Raw genomic sequence first — 20,358 nt, forward strand, 5'->3', positions numbered from 1 at the left:
TACAAGAGCAGTAGCATTAAGTGTTGGGACACTGAGGCAGAGGTGGACACTGCATTTTTTTACTAGTCTGACATTCTGGTCATGTCAGCTGCCAGGGGTTTGTGACTGCCATGCAGGATGTACTGTCCCCCCGTAGGCTGAAATTATACTTTCATCCCGATACGCCTGACCTGCTAGCCCTAAAACTTGTACTTCTAACTTGACCTTCTAATTTGTGCCCTGGTCTCAGAAAAGCTTTCATTTCTCTGAAGACCTGCAGGTACGGAAGGCAATCTTCCAGCCTCTATGTATTTCTAGGTGAACGACCACGGCTGGGCACATAATTCTACTGAGCACTTAGACAGACAGCAGCCCAACGATGTTGGTATGAAACATATTTCTCTCAACTAAAAATCTATGCATGTTCCTCGGGAAAACCACGCTCAGTTCAACACAGCAGCCACGGGAAGGAGATCCTACCTCATGACTTCAGAATAGCCCTTTGCTGAAGCAACGTGAAGAGCTGTGGCACCCGTCTGAGGCTGCTTTACATCTTCAATTCTCCCACTGTTCAGCCACTGCCGGGCATCCTGCAGCATCTGCTGCTCCTCTTCTTTCCTTGCCAGGTCTAGGTCTACTCCTAAGACAGCAATGCACAGAAGAGATTATCGGGTGAAAGCTCTCATGCACTTTGTGAACTTACCCTATTTTTCATTTGCTACGCAAGGTTATTAGCTTGTGTCATCTTCCAAAAACATCAGCAAAAGCTGCTTCTAGCAGCTGGGAGATCTCCTGCACCATCGACACAAACTTCAAAGCAGTCTGACTTAAAACAAACTCTTCTGGTCAACTACTGGCTTGACTGACCCAGTCATGGGTGGAGGGGTTGTACTGCCAATGTGCTTTACTCCAGCCTAAAAGAACCAATTCGTGAACAACAATTAACAAAAATAAGTTGTGTAGGACGTGCAGAAATGATTCTAAGGCATCCCCTGTAAGAGCAGCACAGCCCCAGCAGTGTTCTCATTGGAAATTCAGTAAGTGAGCAAGCTGCATGTAGAGAGAGCACCAGGGCCATTCCTGGCATGCATTCTGAGGGACATATTTGATCAGCTCCTCCAAGCAGCAAACCACTAGATGCTGGTAAACAGTCCTAAATCATTTCAATGATAGGAGGTGGAAATAAAAGGTCAAATTAAATCAAGATCAATATTGAAAAGTAACAGGCCCCACAGATCAGTTCTTTCACTATAACAACAACATGATTACCAAGGAAATTGGAGGGCATGAGACTTAGAACAGAACAAAAGAAAACACTTATCAACTCAGTCTGTGAGCTGAGAAGCACCGCATGATGTTGCAAATATTAAAATTGCAAACGGCTTCAAAACAAGAATTATAAATTTGCAGACAGTAGCAGCACATCTGGAGATGTTAAATGCAATGATCCACAAGCTCAGAGACCAAGAGAGACAAGTCCACAAAACAGAAATCCGTGGCAGATTCACATTGAAAATACACAGAAAGTCCATCTGGCTCAGGAATGCCTCGAGGCACAGCGGCTGCAGGCTGAGAAAACATTTGGGAGGGAAATCATGCACACTTGTCCTGTTCTTGTGCTTGCCCCAGGCATCTGCTTTCAGCTACAGCTGCAGACAAAGCTGGAGGGATGCTTATCTAAAGTTTATAATACGTTTATTTCAGCAATTATCAACCTTTTAAACTGTGCCAATGGGGAGTTTCTCAGCAGAGCCAGATGGCTGTTTTAGGGCATCTTAGCAGGATGCTACTATCGTGGCAAAGCAATGAAAAAGCCAAAAGAAATCCTAAGAAGTGTCAGACAAAATATCTGCAGCAGAGGTGGAATTACCTCCTTAATGCCCCCTCAAATACGTTATTGCAGTGCACACTTTCATCACCCACTTTAAAGAGAAACAGGCTGCATCCCTGATGAACTTCATAGGTAGGACTTAAAACTCTTATACATACATACGGACACCAAACCACTTGCAGATAAATTTCATGAGTATAGAGAAAATCTTACACTGGAGAAGAACCCCTTAATGAAGACACTGCCCAAATCACTTCTACCAGTGACAGCTTTGCAGGGACAACTGACACAGACACACCTGACGAGGAAAGGGGAAATAGCAGAGCAGATGGGCTGCAGAAGTCTTGGGAAGGATCAGGATAAAGCAGGTCACTCTAGGACACACACAGCACTCCAGGCCCCAACTCTTAGCAGGGCTGCAAATCTCAATTCTGCATCACCAAGCTTTGTGAAACCAGACCTTTCGTTGGTACCAGAGGTCAGAATTAAATCTCACTTTTAAAACAACTGGATCTACAGAATCAGCTTTTCAGGACTGCAGTGTCTTCCTTTCAAGAATCCTACTAAAAAGGACAGACAATGCACAACACAGATCTTCTGCTTTCGTTCCAATGTTCTAAGCAGAAACGTCTGCTGCCACTTAGGACAGACTTCACATCTCCTTATCCACAGCAAAGCAGCCCACAGAATTTCTTCAGAGAAACCCTTCTCTGTCTGCCCCTCGTGCATTCAATCCCACTGCTGATTTACCTTGCTTCTTTACTTGTTCCAGAAGCAGGTCCTTCATGGCTGCCTCCTCTGCAATGTCAGACGGGACTTCACCTTCACTGTTCACAGCAGCCACGTTGGCTCCATGACTAATTAAATACCTACATGAACGAGAGCCATGCCAACGTCAGACCTCACATGAAGGCTTCAGAGCAACTAACAGGGAAATCAAGTGGCAGAACAAAGTATACAATCTTCTCAATCAAGTTCACTTACCAAACAAGCATTTACATTCTTATCAAATTTCTGCTCTATAAAAGCTCACTGCTAAGTGCAAAGCTCCTGGTCAGCGGCTCTTATAAATAACTTTTGCTTCTCTGTAGCTACTTCAGTGTTCCCAGTTCTTGCACTCACCTGAGAGATGATGCCTTTAACCCAAGCTATCTTCAGTTTTTTCATTTATTTCATTCAAAAACAATTAACGCCTCCTTCTCCCCCTTATGTTTGCCAGTTCTTTGGCTGCACTTATTCCATAGGTCCCATATCTGGGCAACTCCCAGAACAATTTGTTGGTGCACAAGCAGTACCACTACCTCCTCTGTGACAAACACAACTATTTTGCCCTCTGTGAGCATGATGAACGTGCAGACAGCTGCAGTCACTTGCAGCAGGTTACTGCTTTGCCCTAAACATCAGGGCAAAACTCTCCATGCTCTGCTGCAGCTCTGTGCTCATCAGCTCCTGCCAGCCCTCACGTTTCCCCTCTGCTCGGGGTTTTAGCACAGCGCTGAACAAATCATAAATCACTCTAATGGGATCAATAAAGGACAACCAGTTATAGGTTCCACCCTAACAGTAACAAATTTTGCATTCAGTAAAAGAAGGAAGGCGTCTTCTTTTTTTAACGTTGCTTCCAAGCACTCTATGAGCTTCAGAGCATCAATCACAGCTGCACCCACTCAAAGAGGAGGATGTGCAAAGTGTTACTGATACCCAAATAGCCTGAAACTCACTCACTCTGCAATGTTCAGGTAGCCACACGATGCCACGGCGTGCAGGGGGGTCCAGCCCTCGTTATCTTGCTGGTTCACATTGGCTCCATTTTCCACAAGGAACTTCACCATGTCCAGGTTCTCATCTATACAGGCCTGGGGGAGAGAGGGAAGAATTGGAGAAAAGAAAGAAATGCAACGATGTTAAATCAAACGAACAGCTCCCAGTGGCAGTGTATTGGCAGCAGGCAACTCCTGATCTCACACTTGGAAACGTAAGGCAGCACGGAGGCGTGAACCAAATTCATTTCAGAACTTCCAGAAATGAACTGTAACTCAGTGAGTCTCTGGGTGGACAGCCTCTAAATTTACTCAAGCTTTGCACTTCACACCAATGCACGTTTCCCTCCTCCACCCCACACTGACCTGCCTGGCACGTGGCACAGCACCATGCAGTGCTACCCCTGTGCTGGTTTCAGTTCTGGCACTGTGTGTCTGTTGAGGAAATGCCATTCCCCCGACAGCAGAACAAGCAATGAAAGGAGATCTCACTGCTGATGGGACGAGCAGAGGAAGCACAGCTTCAAGCAGAGCACCTGCATGCTGGATGGAGCCCTTTGCTGATACAATTATAGCAACAGCACAATTTTATAGACATGACTGCATTAAAAAAAAAAAAATACAGAACACAAAATGGCACATATTAAGTACAACTTTATTCAGCAGTGTTTATTCTCCTGAAGGGAACGACAACCCTTTATTAGCTGCTCTATTAACTGCAGAGCCTGAATGTACAGAGATCTGCTGGCTTTGAAGTTGCCAGACGAAAACCCAGCTGGATTTTCAGGTCTCAGCAGTCCTGTAAGGTGGAATTCCTCCTTCCTCAGATTCCTGGCTACAGCAATGCTCCGTGTTGCATTTACAGGAGGCTGCTATTTAGGGATGAGCTGGCAGCTTAACACGTGGCCAAGCACACGTGCCTCAGCTAAGGAGCACCAAGCATGGCTGGGGGGCAAAAGGAGTCTCAGTTGTGTGTTCAGCTACAGGCAGAACCCAGCTCCTCGTGATGAGGAAGCAAGCAGCTCGGTCACAAGTCCTCCCAAAGCTGGGTCCCTTTGCACAGCTTGCTGTGGGTGCATCCAGCAGTTCCAGCAGTCAGGGGGCTTCCAGCTGATCACTGCAGCAAGCAGTGCTCACTGCCTCCAATTCCAGTACTTGCTATGGGAGGGAAGGAAGTGTCTCTAAGCAAAACCCCCCAAAAAAGCAATCCTGCATTATCTCATACAAATTACTCTTCTCAATGAGTTATTCAGACCTTAATGCGGGAACACAACCATTACAAATAACTTTTTGTTTAAAGCTAACACACAGAAGTTCATCACTGATAACAGCCAAGCCAGGATCTCCCAAGCAGAGCTTTCTTTGGAGGAAGGACAACCACTGTCTGCCCACCAAAGAACTACGAACAACTTTGCTGCTGTAGCTCTGAAGCAGTGAGGCCAATGCTTGGTGCCTCTGCTGATCTGCCCAGGGAGAAGCACAGCACAGCAGGATGCCTGCACTGGGTGCACAGCCTCAAGGGCTCCTTCCTGCCGTGAGCTCCATGTTTATTGGACAGACAGACAGTTCTATTGACATTCTTTATCATTAAAGCCACCCAAGCAGCTGTCAACCAATACATTTGCTTCTTCAAGCCACAATATGTTGGACTAAAAGAAAAATTATTTTAAAAATCTCTTTAGACACAAAATAAAATATGCATGTTTTTAATTTACACTTGCTGTTGGCCATGCTCTGCTGCTGGTCCTTTTCCTGCAAGGTTCCTACGGGACCAGAAGGGATAATGGGATCAATCATCAAGGCAGGACAGAGGGAACATAGGCATTCCTATGTACAGTGCTAAGGATCAACCAAGTAACACTCACACGTTTGCACAGATCCCATATTTGCACATACAGTCACAGCTCCTCAAACCAGGCCATAAGGAAGAGGAATGCTCGGCTCTCAGAGCAGCACAGGGAGCCTGAGCTACCTGCAAACACCACCCATAGAGCCGGAGGGCAAAGTTCTGCTCAAGCAAAGCAGGTTTCCTGAGGTTATGGAGGAAGGAGAAGAGGACGGAGAGGAAGCGAAGCGGCCGATGCGTCCTCCCTTAAGTACCATTAATCCCCCAGCCTTAAATTTAGGAGAGTGGTAAGTTCAGTAACCCGAGAGGATCCATCGCTATGCACAGTTCTCCTCTTTTATTTGCTGCGGCGTTCCTTGGTACGGGGTAGGAATAACTTCCATCGGCCAGCAATAGCACAAAGCACACACCTGCCTCCCAGCCCAGAAGTGAGGAAAGAGAAGGAGTGCTGCCTTCTCAGCATGGAGGTGCTTGATGTGAGGAACTCTCTTCTCCTGTTTTGCTGCTGGAATTTGCTTTACAGAGAGAAAAATAGATAAACAGGCTCTTTTCTTTCAATTTTGGGCACTGCTAACCCTGAGCAGCTTTGTGACGTGTGTACAAACTGCTGCTGGCACACTGAGAGAGGCTAAGAGCAGGGTTAACCACAGCAGTTTTGTCCCTTTACATTTTTAATTCTCCTTTACCTTCTCGTCCTCACATTCCTCAAGGAGATGATAAGGGTGGGAACACACAGGGTATCCCTCCCTCTACCCAGAGACCCCAACCTGGCCGATCTCCTGCCGTTGCAGTACTTTCCTAGGCAGTGGATTAGACCCCATCCCTCCTGGAGCAGCCCACACGTATTCCAGCCTCAGCAACTTTGGTGCAAACTGCACCCAGAGCCCAGGATCAGCTCAGTGCTGGCTGGTGGAGCCCAAAGCCCCGCGGTGGGCGGGCTGCCCTCCCCACTCACATCCCTTCTGCCCTGGCACAGGATCAGCACGGAGCAGTTTTTCCATAGGGAGGAAGTGCTCAGTTTCTAAAATCTGCTGATCCGACACTGCCTTCCTCCTCCCGGTAACAGCTGTAGCCCTTCATGGTCAGCAGCACTCACTGATGGTTTTCTGCCACCACCGACACATCCTTCTTTAAAGCATGAAGTTTACATCACAGTAATGAAAAGGGCCACCAGGAAACGTCACAGAACAGCTCTGCGAAGCTCCTCCTGCCTGGCAAGGCTCATCCAACAGCCAGACACAATCTGATCGCTATCTCGAATGAAACCTCATTATTAGAACATTGTTAGCTTTCACTCCTTCCTCGGAGCACGCAGAGCACACAAGCCTCCTCTGACTTGCGATTGCTATCAGCAAGGCAGCAGCTGCCAAGGACAGTGCCTGTCTCCTGGGCACGCCTGCAGGGGAGACGGCAACGCCAGGAGCAAAAGGAGCTGGGTGGGCTGAGACCCAGGTGGTCACAGCAGGAGCAGCCCAGCTCCCACATGTCTCCGCCTGGAAACGGCACAGCCCTGCTCACTTTTTGGGCGCGCACCAAACTGAGCACAGCCTGCCCTGCTCCGTGCTGGGGCAGCCTCAGCTCCAGTCCTGAGGGCGGGTTTGGGTGCCATGCTGTAAGGAGGACAGAACGAGAGCACCCAAAGGAGGGCTGCCAAGGTGGGGAGGGGTCTGGGGGGCACGAGGGACAGCTGAGGGCATCACATTTGGCCCACACCGGTACACTGACACAACCCAGTGCCGTGGTTTTGAAGCAGAACAGCTCTCATCAGTGCTCGGTGCGAGCACCTCAGCAGCTGTTACCTGCAGGGGCTGGCAGCACTGTGTCCAGCAGCGCCCTTAACAAGCACAGAGCTGGCTGAGAGCACGCTGCACTTCCAAATGCAGCCCCACTGAGTAAATATTTAGTTTACAAACAGTTCATCACCCAGTGTCATAAAATCATGTAATAAAATAGCAGCAGTAATCAAGAGCTCGGAATCAAAGTCAGCCAGGAAACCTGCAATAACTCCTGTGATTTTAATTTGGGTTGTATTTAATTATCTGGTGCTCCATCCTCCATTGCCCAGGATTTAAGTGAGAACTCATGCATTTTCTCAAGGCAGAGGTATGATGTAGAAATGGAAAAGAAAGGACTCGGCTTCTGCACCTGCTATGAAGACATCAGTCCTGTGACACAGCGCTATCCTGGTAACTCCTGCTGCACGAAAGAGTGAAAATCTAATAATCCTCCAGTGTCACCTTCTCAGGTAACACCCCTCATGGTTCCTGCATAGAAGTCATGCTTGGTAATGCCACTTGTCACACGTAAATACTGCATGCAAACTGCCTGCTCAGACACGCTGCCGTCACACCAGCGTTTGGGCTGCCGGAGCAGCACAGGCAGACTGCACACATTTACATGATGTCTGCAGCCGTTCCCCTCCAGCACTGACATCTTGGTGGTTCAGATGCTCGCTTTGCTTGCCCACACCTCTAGCCTTCTTCTGAATTATGTTTCTATGCTGGAAACTCAACCTGGGCTCATTTGGATGGCAGAGGCTGCACCACCCACGAGCTGTAGAAGATTCTGCATTAGATACGGGACAACAAAAGGGGGTTTTGTTCAGACTTCTTCCTAACGTTACCAGCAGGATTATCCTTGATAGTATCAGACAGAGCCACATCATATCAAAACCCATCTAAAGGTTTTCTTCCAGCTCAACGAAGAGCTCGAGTGCTCCTGCAGCAAACTCAGGCAATGAGAAGCACAAAAAACTCAAGGCCAAATGTTCTCCCAACTCCATCTGAGACCACTCCACAGCAGCTTAAGGAGGTTTAAATGCAGGCTGCCGGCCCCACCTGCCCCAGCCATATGTTCCCACATCTTCCCATGCACAGGATTTACTTCACCCGTATTTCAAAGTGTAAATCAGCCTTCGGTAAGCAGATAGAGGCAGAGGACAGCCCACACCCCAGTGCTGCTGCCATTGAGCAGCTTTGGAAATGGTCAGAGTTACTGCAAACCAGAGGAATGCACCGATGGCAGCAGCCACTGACTGCTATCACACTGCACTGGGAGGAACAGCAGGCTGCTCTGTCCCGCTGTCACGACACGTAGGTCACAATCGAAGAGATTAAATGACAAGACTTGTGTTATATTCTCCTGATATAAGTCTAAAATACATGGGACAAGGCTGGCCTGGAGCTGGAGGGAGTCGATCTTCCCCTGAATGCAAAGGAAGAGTAAATAAATGATGTCAACATACACCACAAACAGGCAGCAGCCCTGGAAGGAAGGCGAGCTCGATGACAGCTGAGCAGCATCAGGGTTAAATCTGGGAACACGGAGAGAGCTGCTCACAGAAAACAAAGAGAAAAGCACTCCTGAAATAGCCTCACAACTGTCACCACCAGCAACTGCCAGCACCCAGGGACGACCTTGTCTTCGTGCCCCTCCATCCCAGCTCTGCACTTCAGGGGCCTTTTGTCACAACTACCAAAAATTCCCCTTCCAAGTGACCCCATCCTGCGGCAGCACGGCCTGCATGGGCTGCGAGCCTGAGAAGCACCAAAGCAGCTCCTGCTGACCAGCTCTGTGCCTCCCACCCCTCCTCTGCACCACCTGCTGCCATGTCCCACGCTGGCACTGCTGGGCCAGGAACTCAGCTTGCAAGTCTCTGTTCCAAACCCTCACGCAGGGCTCGCTCTGAACCAGCGGGATTGGAACAGGCAGAAAGAGGTGGCTTTGGGACTGAAATATGTAGGGAAAAAGGAGAGAAACAAAATGAAAGGGTATCATTCATTTTCTCCTCTGATCAATTAGCTACGTTGCTTTTTGTTTTTAAGCAGCAGCTGAGTCATATCTTTCATGCAAGCAGGAAAAGAGATATGGATTATGTCAGATTTTTCCATTAGAAAGAAAACAAAACCCAACATGAAGCAGCGCTGGCAGAATCCATGCCAGTCATCAAAAGGAGCTAAGGACAAATCTCTTCAACGATTAGCACAACAAAAACCCAGGAGAGCACGAGGGAGAAGAGGGATGCTACAAAGGCATAATTACTTCTCCAGCGCAGCATTTTCAAGATGAAATAGCAGCACAAAACATCGGGTGGAGAACCGCTGGGAACTGAGGCCACGTTTTGAAACTCTCCACACCTTTATGTGCACGTGGGTACAACAGTTATTGGAGGGGAGGTAAAGATCCACCTCACCAGGCTACCAATGGCTCAGCTGAACTCCTGTAAAATTCCTGGCAATTAGCAGGACTTGTTTTAGCTGCGCAATGGCACTGCTGGGAGCACAGCAGCTCAAGTGCTGCACTGCTGCTGCGTGGTGCATTACCTGCAGGGCAGCCCTCCTGCGCTGCAGCTTCCAGCACTGCCTTCTTTAGGCAACAGGAACTGAAGCTTTAAAGAAAGAGAAGGTCAGAGGGAGAAACGCAGAGCTGAATGGCTCCAGTCCATCTGCTGCCTGGGAGGGCACACAGCACTGCCAGCCTTCCTGCCCTGCTTCCAGCATCACCATCAAACAGCACTCAGGTGAAACCAGCCAGGTCAGCGACAGCCATGTGAGTGATCTGCTGAGCACAGAGCTGCTGGGATCAGCCCTGCTGCCTTCCCACCTGTGCTCCCACTGCTGCACCTCCTGCAGCACCACGATGCTCACTGCCACCACCGCTCCTTCAAATCCAACCTGGATCATCACCTCACTCTCTTTTCACCGTCTCCATCTCTCTACTTCCAGCATTATTTAATACCCATTATTTCCATGGCAGTTGGAGGCTTCATACCATCTGAGAAGAGGTTGAAGCGAGTCCAGTGCTTGATCAAGTGCCAGCACTAAAAATAAAGTCTTTCTGTCACTGAAAAGCAGGGGCTGCCAGTTTCCTACTGGTGCAGAACAGCATTAGCATTTCAAGTCACACCAGTTCAGCCGTTCTGACCACTCACTGTGTCACTGCTCCACTCAGCCTGCACTCGCTGACACCGGATCAAGGCATGAAATACAAAATCCTGCCCTTAAATTAAGGAAATTTTAATCCCTGACTGAAACAACTGCATTTCGTAATTAAAAAGCTCACAAGGGTTTCACTCCTGCGTGGAAGACGGACATTCATTTTGCCATAGGTTTACTTTGCAAGAGAATGCTCTGCTGAGCTGTTCTTCAGCTCTGAAGGTGCTCCACCAGTGGCGGTGCTGCACCCATCCAACCCCACTCCTCCAGTGCTCCTAAAAGCCTGGCAGGAGTTGAAGAAGCTGGACACAGCCAAGGTGTCAGCCTCCCCGGTGACATTAATGACGTTTAGAGACCCATTGAGAAAACTGTGGTCTCTGTGACCAAAGAATCTGACCTGCTCCAAGCTTTTACATCTTCCGTAGGTGAAACGTCCACCCGCTCACTCGCTCCAGTGCCACGCAGACGCCCTGCGTGGTCCAGATAGCAGCAGCCCAGAACAACTCCTGAGTGCTCCGTCAGGACTTCTAAGTGTCACACAGCCCCAGAGAGATGATGCCAAAAAAGGACACAGACAGAAAAGGGTAAAGCAATAAGGCAAAGGGAGGACTGCAGGGCAAGCGAGCTCTCCACCTCCACAGCTATTTGCAGAAGCAGCCAAGCAGTAGCTGGGCCAACAGGTGAACTCACCCTTCAAGTAAAACAAACCCAGGTGGAAGTCCAGCTAGAGGACGGTTACCACCTTCATTGCACCGTGTCACCTGTGCAACAAGCTGCACCACGGGAGGGTGGCAGCAGGCAAACCTCGCACTGAGTGCCGCAATACAGATGGTAAACATTTAGGAGAGGGCAAGGTCTGTGTCAGAGCCATGAAACAACCTCACCTCCGGGCAGCTGAACCCATTTCTGCTGAGGAGGGGAAGCAGTGAGCACCAACAGGACTTGGGGGTACCACAGAGCAGCCCCAGCTCAGTGCCAGTTGTAAAGGAAGAGCAGCAGCTCACTGGGGGGGAGCTGAGGTTGCAGGAAGAATCCTGCAGGTGGGTTCTTCCCAGCTCGGTGACATCTTAGCTTGGCGAGGTCGGATGAGCAGGATGAGCCTCACTGCATGGCCGAGGAATGGACAGGAGGGCTCATTAGGAAGTGAGGAAAGTCCTGGGATAGAGAGAGATCTTATCAAGAGCCCAAGGAACCAAGCTGCTGGCACTGCCACTAGCAGATGGCTTAATGCAGGATAACAAACACACGGGTAGTCGTGCTGTTTTGGAAGAGAGCACCAAGGCTTTTAAAAGGGAGGTTGTAAGACATACAAACCCTCTGGAGCTCCTTGGAGGTAACTGAGCACAAAGGGCAGCAACAACCAACCAGGCCCTCAGCACGGCTCCTGGAGACACAGCCGGCCCGGGGAGGATGGAAGGTCCCTGCATGGCTACAAGTATCTGCTCAGCAGGGGCAGCTCTGAAGGATGCACAGCAGATTTTGTGCCCAGCAAACCTTTCCCGAGCTCTGTGCTGCCCAATGTGACGAACAAAGGATCCGGAAGATGAGGTGAATAGTGAGGTGATAAAGTTTGCTGCTGAAACTGTTCAGGAGAGGAGAGAAAAGGATGAATCTCACAATGCTGGGTGACTGCTGAGAAAATGACAGATGAAATTCAATGCGGGTAACTGTGAAGTGAATCACAGGCAAAGAAATGCACCTAATGAAATGAAGCCGTGCACCAAAATGAAAGGCTTTGAGCTTATTACTGCCATCCAGGAACAAGCTCTTAGGATTATAACAAATGACTGTAGGAAAACATCAGCTCCAGGCTGAGAAAGCAAAGGAAACGTTAGAAATTGTCTGGAAAGGAACAAAAGCAGAAAATATCACTGGGCCTCTATATAAATAGATGGCACGCTGTGCTTCCAGTATCCTGAAAAATTCCAGCCCACTCCAACTGAAAGAGATACAACAGACACCAAGCTGGTTGGGAAGGCTGATTAGAATTAGCTTTACTGCAGCAGCTGAGGATAACAAAGTATTCCAGCACTGGGAGGACTGTCCTGAAAGGATGGGAGGCACCCCGGGGAGATGCACATGGCAGCCCGAGGCTTCAGAACTGCGATGCTCCCACCGCCGTCACACTGCCACGTGAAAGATAACCCTGGAATCACATCTTGTCAGAGCATCTTGTTCTCCCAGCGCAGCAGTTCTTGGTGTGGATGAGGCCTTGGCTGTTCAGGCAGCAGTGCAGGAAGCTGGCTGGAATGCCAGCACGTGGAACCACTGCCAAGGACCACAATCGATTCTTTGTTCCTTGGTCGCTTTCTGCAACGCTGAAAAACGTCCTTAAAGATTAAGAGCACCTAAACTAAATGGAAACGAATGGAATTTCTGTATTGATGGAGTCGGAGATGGAAGAGAAGCCAAAACCTGAAATAGCCATAAGACAATATTTGGCCATAAGCACTGGGCTCTTTCTATAGTTGCTATTAAAGGGGATCAAAAATAACTCGTGCAATATGCTCTGAAGTTTAAACCTTGGCTCTGCTGGCACACAGGCTGGCGCAGCCCTGAAGTCTCCCAACAAGAGGCAGACAAATGTTCCACTTATCTTTTTCGGCGTGAGGGAATGCTTGTTCAGAATAACTCAAGTGATATCAATTTAGAAGACAAACCATTCAGAGCCACGAAGGTCACACTCTGCTTGTCAGCCAGCCAAGGCAGACAAGAAAAGCCACTACAAACTGCAAAGCTGAAATGCATCCTTTGCAAGAATACCTCCATCCCGTGCTCAGCTGGGTGCATTCATTCAGGATACAGTAAGTTAGGAATAGAAAAAGGGTCCAAAAATCACGCATCACCAAGGCAATATTCCATACACATTCATCCTTATAGCTTAGAGGACACTAAGAAACACGATCTTTGTGCTGCTGCAGCAAACCACCCACAAATTCAATAACATTCCCACTAAATACAGAGCATTATTGCTCATGACTTGCACAAGGCAATAATATTTGGCTGTTTAAAGCTTTAAAATTAAAACTGGGTGACTTTTAACATTGAAGATACTTGGCCTTTTATGATTGATGTCCTTCAGTTTTTCTTCGCAGAAAGTTCATCTGCCAGTTCCCGCTTGCCCCCAGCTCCCCAGCACACAGAGCTGCTCCCCTTGTGTACAATGGGACAGTGGGCGCAGTGCAGCTTTGCCGTGGTTTCTGGAGGTGCCTGTTACAGGCAAACTGGCAAGATCTGGGTGGCAGAACAGTCCAAACATTGGGCTTGGAAGGGGAGCAGCCGTACGAAGCGCAGCCGGTTGGTGAGCAGCAGCATCCCTGTGCTGGCTGCAGAAAGAGTCCTGCCCAGCTCACAGGGATGCGGAGCAGAAGGGTGAGCAGCGGGCACAGCAACTGCTCGGGTAAGCTATCAAAACGGCCACCCAGAAGAGGCTCTGACACACAGCATTGACTTTCTGCTCCTCAAGCATCAGTGAAACAACAATTATGAGCACAATTTTACCTTTTGAAGCTTGTGCATGGAGAGCAGGCACCCCACAAGCCAAGGCAGCTGAGGAGGGCACCAGCAGGCAGCACAGCTGCCCCGGAGCAGCACGGAGCTCAACCTGCTTCCAAAGAACAACAGGGAAGCCCAAAGCAAGACAAGAACCAAAAGCACACATCAAGTGATAAAACCGGCTTTAAAGGCTTAACCCACGTACCAGCTCCGCTGGAAGAAGGCCAGCAGCACTTGCTAACCCTCTCTAGACAGAGCTATTTAAGTTCAGTATTCATAAGCCTGCTTGAGATGATTGCTGCAGGCTGCTTAAAACCCACGGCTTCTATCAGAAAATGCAGACGTGCTGATATGTGTAACATAGCATTGGGCACCTGCAATCCAGCTGTGCTGAAAGCACCTTTGCAAGAGTAATCGCTTTTGGTATCAGAAATCGTTGCATGAATGCAACACGTGGAGGTTGAGCACCTTTTGTAAGGCTCACCCAAAGACCCAGCACAGGATTGGAGCTCGCAGAGACTTCTGCTGGTGCGGTCACATCACTTTACAGAACACAAATCAAAGAAATCCAGCTCCCCACAAGGCTGTGGTGTTGGCAGTGAGCCGTGGGGCTCAGAGTGCAGCCCTGCCTGGGCAGCTGGGGCTGTGCTGTGCAGCCAACTTGCTCAGAGCAGGCTGCTGTCCATACAGGGCACTGCCTACACTGGTGAGCATCGCCCTCCTCACAAACACCAGGGAGCAAACAGGACAGCAAAATGGTCTTTTAGATACCAAGGTTGAACGTTCAGTCCTCCAGAACCCCAGGATTTCTGTTGGCAGCGGTAGGAGCTGAGCACTGCCCCACCTGAACCCAAACAATTAAGAGCAGCCCCATCACACACAACCTGCCGGGTCAGAGTTCAGCTTCCCCAGCAATTTCCCAGGGAAGAAATCCCTGTTCACGCACCTTGTGCCAAGTATCAATCTGCCACTCAAAACCCATCATTGATAACAGTACTGGATAAAACCGATGCTCATACAAATTCAGATCCTGGAAGAAGATCCACCCGCGTCACGCTCTGACCTCAGAACAGCTGCAGCAGTACTGCAGAATGCATCCAGCCAGCCAACAAAGCTGGGCCCCACCAGCTCCAACTGCCTGGCATCCCTTGGTCGTGGTGCTGCATTTACCAGCCCCAGCTAAGCAGACATAACCCAGCTTAGATGGGCAGAGCCACACAGCAGATGTGCTGCACAGTCCTGCCTCACTGCACAGCGTTGTGCTCACACAGCACGGCAGCCCCTCGTCCATGGGTTGCTGCCATCACACACTTTCCGATGCAGAAAGCAGAAAGCTTTGTAACAGAATACCGTTAACTGTCTAAGACAGCAAGGAACGACACATTATAAATAGGAGGTGGCTTCAGATGGATTCCAGAAATGGATGGTGAGCAACCACTGTGGCAAATCAATGCTCCAGCACCAAGCAGCAGAGAGGGGCCAGCTTGAGCTCTACCCTGAAAAGGCTGTGACACATAAAAGGCCACTGGCAGGTGCTCACCCGCATTCTGTACATCTCACAAAGATTTATGAGCAAGGCTGAATGCTGGAAAAGCAATGCTGAAATTGTTGGTGTCCCTCTGCAAGGTCAGCTTGTCGTACCACGGAAACATTCCTAGGGAGACCGACAAGTGAAGGCTGCCCTGGTTTGCTCAGTTACAGGAAAGAAGCTTCCAAGAAAAAGCAGCGTGCCAAAAAATAAAAGCCAACAGAAAACCAAGAAAGAAACCACACCATTCATCCTTCAGGAAGGATTGTTCTTCAGATGAAAAAGGACTGCAGTTGAGCTGGAAGGAGACTGATCTTTCAAAAAATTTAACAAGAGTGCAGTTAGGTGTATTTCCCAAACACTGCTCGTTTTTAACTACTGCACATGATAATTAATGCTGTCACGAGGAGCTGCGTGGGTGTCTGAATCCAGGATTCTGACGTCCCCGTTTCCAACAGCTTGAGAAGGCAGCAGAGGCAGCACGGGGATCAGATGTGCTCACCTGGCACCTAGCAAGGCTGCAGAAAAGAAGCTGGGGCCCCACGAGCTGCAAAGCTCTTCTACATCATTTGTGCTGAGGGGAGCCCACGTCAAAGCCCACCGACCCCCCCGGCTCAGCACACAGCTCCCATCTCCGAGCTGCACAGATCAGTTTGCTGCAGCCCAATAAAGGAGATGGCAGGGACAGCTGTTGCACCTCCCCTCAGGACAGCTGAAAATAAACTGCAGACTCAGAGCCTGGGATTTATACCGGGCACCTTCACCTCGCTCAGGCCGTGCCGTTAGCAGGGGGTCACAGCCAGATCGCTCACAGAGGAGAGCCTGCAGTGTGCTGTGTGGGGCTGCTGCTCCCCAGCACGGTGGGGGTTTCTCTGAGCTCGCAGTCCATCCCAGCCCTGTGCAGAAACACCACTTGTTAACGAGCAGAGCAGATATCTCCAAGCATTTAATGCCCCCTGCCCTGTATTTATATGGCCCCTCGACGCAGCACTCCCCTCTCCCACCACCTTAAAGATGCTGCTCTAATGCACACAGCCTGGCACGTCTCTCTGACTTACAGTAATAATAATCCTCATTTGAGAGGCAGCACACCAGCCCCACAGCCTTATATTTCAATATTAGCCAGTTATTATCTCAATATATTACAACACATTGCAGTTAGGATGTCTCACGAGTCCCATAGCACCTAATCTGAATTCAAAGTCTCTGTACCTGTTGGCAAGAGAAGCGGCTCCCAGCCCCTAACACCCTCCATTCAAATATGCAAGAGGTGATATAAATCACAATGCTAATACCAAGGTGCTGCCCAGTTACAGCGCAGTGCTGCACATAAACACCATCCTTAGCATTTCAGTGGGTTTCAGCCACGTTAACGTCAGCTGCAAGACACGAGCCCAGGGCAGCAGCCCTTTCCAGGCCCTGCATTCATGGCCCATTCCTGATTTTTTGCTGAGGCAGCTCTCAACCTTATCAAACAGGGTTGATTCAGACAAGCATGCAGCATTAATGACGTGTCTCCATCTCTAACGCAGGCTGGAGAATCTCATTTGTCAAAGTCAGAAAGCTTCTGGTACCCATTGCGTACAACAGGCTTTCCCCCAGATCCCTTTGCCTCTCACGGGAGCGGAGCTCTGCACGGCCCAGCAGCGCTGTGGGCACGAGGAGCTGCCCTGCACAGCACCAAAGGACCAGGCACATCCCTTCTGCCTGCTGCCACATAGGAAACTGCAGCTGAACCCTCTGCCAGCTCACTTGTTCACTGCTTATGGAAGGATCAGAGCTCGACAACCCGATCTCTACATGGGCAAATAGAGGCTGAGGAAGGAAATGATGAAGATGCCCATTTCCCATCAGAAATACCCACCTCTTACTAAAGCACTGCTTCCTCCCAGCACCCAGCAGCTGAGTACTGCTGCTGATGGCTTCGGTTTGCAGAAGCCTTACGGAGAAACTGCCCCGAAACAAAATAAAGGCTTTCCCTGAGTGCTGCAGAGAGCAGCAGCTCCGACTCATTTTGCTTCAAGGTTAGTTTGTTTAGTCTGGAGTTAATTGTGCCCACTGAGGAGGCTGTTTTGAAACAGAGACACAAAGGACAGGCAACTGAATGAATCCATGGGGACAAGGCATGAAGCCAGAAGTGAGTAAGCCAAAAGCAAGAGAATAAATGCATTAGGTCGGGGAAACCGCACGTCGGATTGGAACCAGGTTTGCCCACCACATTTGTGCTGTGTGTCAGCATCTGAGCTTTCTCACTTCAGGCACAGGACGTTCTGCTGTTCTCCATTTATGAGGGAAGGCTGAAGTAAAGCACTGCAGTTACCCTATTGATAAACCCAACTCCTGACAGCATCAGATTTCAGACTGATGAGCAATATTAAGTACAGCACAGATTGCAACTTCTACTTTCATTAACAGAAGCGTATCTTTGGAAAGAAACTCTGCAGAGCGCAGTGGAAAAGGTCTGAGTGTCCCCAAACAACCTCCTCTTCTAAGGATTAATGTATTTTTAGACAATGCAGCCACCCAGTTTTAAAAAACATAGCCTGAGGTATGGCACCACTGCCCTCAGTTAAAAGCCCTGAAGCCGAATCACCTCAAAGAACACACGTATGTAACACCAGGAAGGTCTTTTCAGCCTCTCTCATTCTGTGATGGAGAGTTTTCATGCCACCCAATGCACACAATGCTACAACTCCTCTCTCCAAGGCCCGAGCTGGCTTTTACCTTTTGGTGACCAACTCCTCCCAGGACCTGCTGTGCAGGATCTGCGTGAGCAGCCACTGCCCTTCTGGCAGCAATGCTGGCTCCATCCTGGTTATCCTGCAAAGGAACCCACTCTGCTTCAGCCCCCCTGCGGCTCCTACAGAGCAACGAGCAAAGCTCTGCTCCATGGACCGTCCTGGCTGGAAAGCCAGCAGCCCACAGCTCACCTATGGACTTTTTGGTCAGCAACGGTGTTACCTTCCGCTTCCCAGGACTACACCCTATGTCTGAAAGCAAATAAAAGGCCAAATTTGCTTAACAGCAATCAACAATTGGCCGCCTTCCGCTGACGTGGGCACTGCTTTGGTGAGCCCTGCAAAGCAACCAGACACGCTCACAGTTTTACAGCCCTGACTCAGGAACAGGACTAAGTTAATCTGGGACTGCCAGCGAGGCTCCAGAATCGGTTGGCTGAGGCAGAATCACTGTGCAAAGTACCCAGCTTCTAACAGAGCAGCTTCTGAACGGCTGTGTGTTGTCCAGCACCTGCAAACTCCATCAGAAGAGCCAGACTACTTCAGTGGTACTGCAAACGACAGATGTGGGAGCAGATTCATCAGCAATTCAGTTCTCCTTGGAAAACACAAGAGGAAAACAACCGGTACATCATCAAAGGGCAGACGAAGTATAAACAATCTTTTATGTTGTCATCCTCTCTGAAAGAGACCTTAAAGACAGAACAGCACTGCCTACAACGTTTGGAGATGACTTCCCATCTGTAAGATCGGCCTTCTGTTTAACAGAAGCAGATGCTGAGTCTGACAAATTAAGACAATTGACTTCATTAAGCCTTCCATTACCTACACAGACATGCACTTGTACAGAGCAAGCCTCACTAAGTTCTTTAAACAGGAAAAAAAAAAAAAAGATTACCCACCCTTCCTTCAGCAAAGCAAACTCTTCCTGGTACGCTGCACCTCTTTGCATGGCTGCTTGGTTTTACCAATACTAAACCAAAGTCAGTGCTCACCACCATCTGCTCCACACTGCATAATGCTCAGAGGAGATATTAAGAAAATCCTCCTGTGCAGTGCATTTGGTTTGTCCACCATCAAATTACCTCAGCTAATGCTTTCCCATAATAGCAGAATTCCCCACAACATGGGATCAAAAGTATTTCAGACCTGATCAGAGATAACAAAGTGACAGCAAACATCTGACACAAGCTTACAGCACTAAGATACATGCAAAACCTGTAACCAAACACATCCGTCCCTTCTGGGTGCACAAACCTCTCTTCAGCCACACATTGCTTCAGTACTGCTACAACACACAGGTGAGAAAACTTCAATGGGACGAGGGAACAAAGTTGGTAGGAGATGGAAAAGAAAACCAACTTCCTTCCTGTAAGGTTTCAGAAGAGGCAACTCCAGCAAGAGCCCATCTCTGGTGGTGAGCATCTGCTCAACATCTCACTCATCTCAAGGCTCTGCAGAGCACCAGGGCCCAGGTGCTGCCATCACCTGATGGCTGCTAAGACACAAATTCTTCCCACGTACAGAACTGTATTTGTGGTCTGCCTGGTGATGACTGCTTGCCACGTACTCAAGAAACGTGACCTTGCAGCATTAATTACCCATCAATCAACGTCCGATGGATCCAACGCACTCCATGATGCACTCCTGGCCGGGCGTCCCATGCTGCACAGCAGGGATGTGCTGACATTTCTGGGCAGATCCACCACAGCTCCTGTGCCGTTTGCTTATTTTTGGAGCTCAAGAAGAATATGAATACCTCTGCCCCAGCACAGTGACAGCCACGGGCAGGTGAGCTGGTGAATGGAGCTTTTCAACGTCCCAGTGCTTCTGTTTGATGCCAACCAAGCAAAAAGAGAGCAGTAATCGGGTTGGGTGGTTATTTGTGCTATTAAAGCACTGGTGCCTACATTGATGTTATTACAGGTGTCATTCCCAGGCTGTGCTCTCCCCATCCCATGGCTACACTGCAGGCTCAGCCCACGACACCCCCAGCTCACCAAGCCCTGCTCCTCCTGCCCGGCGTGCCGGCAGCTCGATCCAGTGCTGTGGGATGGGATTTCAACGGGCTGCCCCCATTTGTGGAGGCATCCGAGGCCGGGTGGGTGCAGAGTGGGCACAGCGGGGTTGGGGACGAACACCAAAGCCGTTCTACGGCCACAATTTCACCGACTCCGCGACTGGTTCCGAACCAGCCCCGGTTTCCCGGCACCGAGGGGCAGCCGCCGGTCCCGTGCAGCCCCGTGC

The 20,358-nt window shown here is 49.4% G+C and overlaps 1 protein-coding gene across 6 annotated transcripts in view; it reads right to left on the reverse strand.

Moving 5' to 3' along the window:
* Nucleotides 1-15,151, reverse strand: part of LOC100545452 (protein phosphatase 1 regulatory subunit 12B) — a 31,126-nt gene extending 15,975 nt beyond the window's left edge. For 2 of the 6 annotated variants that reach the window (XM_010724047.2, XM_010724045.3), the window contains exons 1-4: nt 14,909-15,151; nt 3,536-3,666; nt 2,561-2,679; nt 460-619 (exon numbers count right to left, since the gene is read on the reverse strand). In XM_010724047.2, the coding sequence (XP_010722349.1) occupies nt 460-619; nt 2,561-2,679; nt 3,536-3,666; nt 14,909-15,136 (638 nt within the window). In that variant the 5' untranslated portion in view covers nt 15,137-15,151. Of the gene's footprint in view, nt 1-459; nt 620-2,560; nt 2,680-3,535; nt 3,667-3,936; nt 4,039-10,747; nt 10,850-13,851; nt 13,885-14,791 lie in introns of those variants that run through there. The other 4 variants (XM_010724048.3, XM_010724050.2, XM_010724053.3 and 1 more) reach the window with 4 other exon arrangements.
* Between the last annotated feature and the right edge of the window lie 5,207 nt (nt 15,152-20,358).

This window comes from Meleagris gallopavo, chromosome 28 (assembly GCF_000146605.3).
Source record: "Meleagris gallopavo isolate NT-WF06-2002-E0010 breed Aviagen turkey brand Nicholas breeding stock chromosome 28, Turkey_5.1, whole genome shotgun sequence".
NCBI classification, from domain to species: Eukaryota; Metazoa; Chordata; class Aves; order Galliformes; family Phasianidae; genus Meleagris; species Meleagris gallopavo.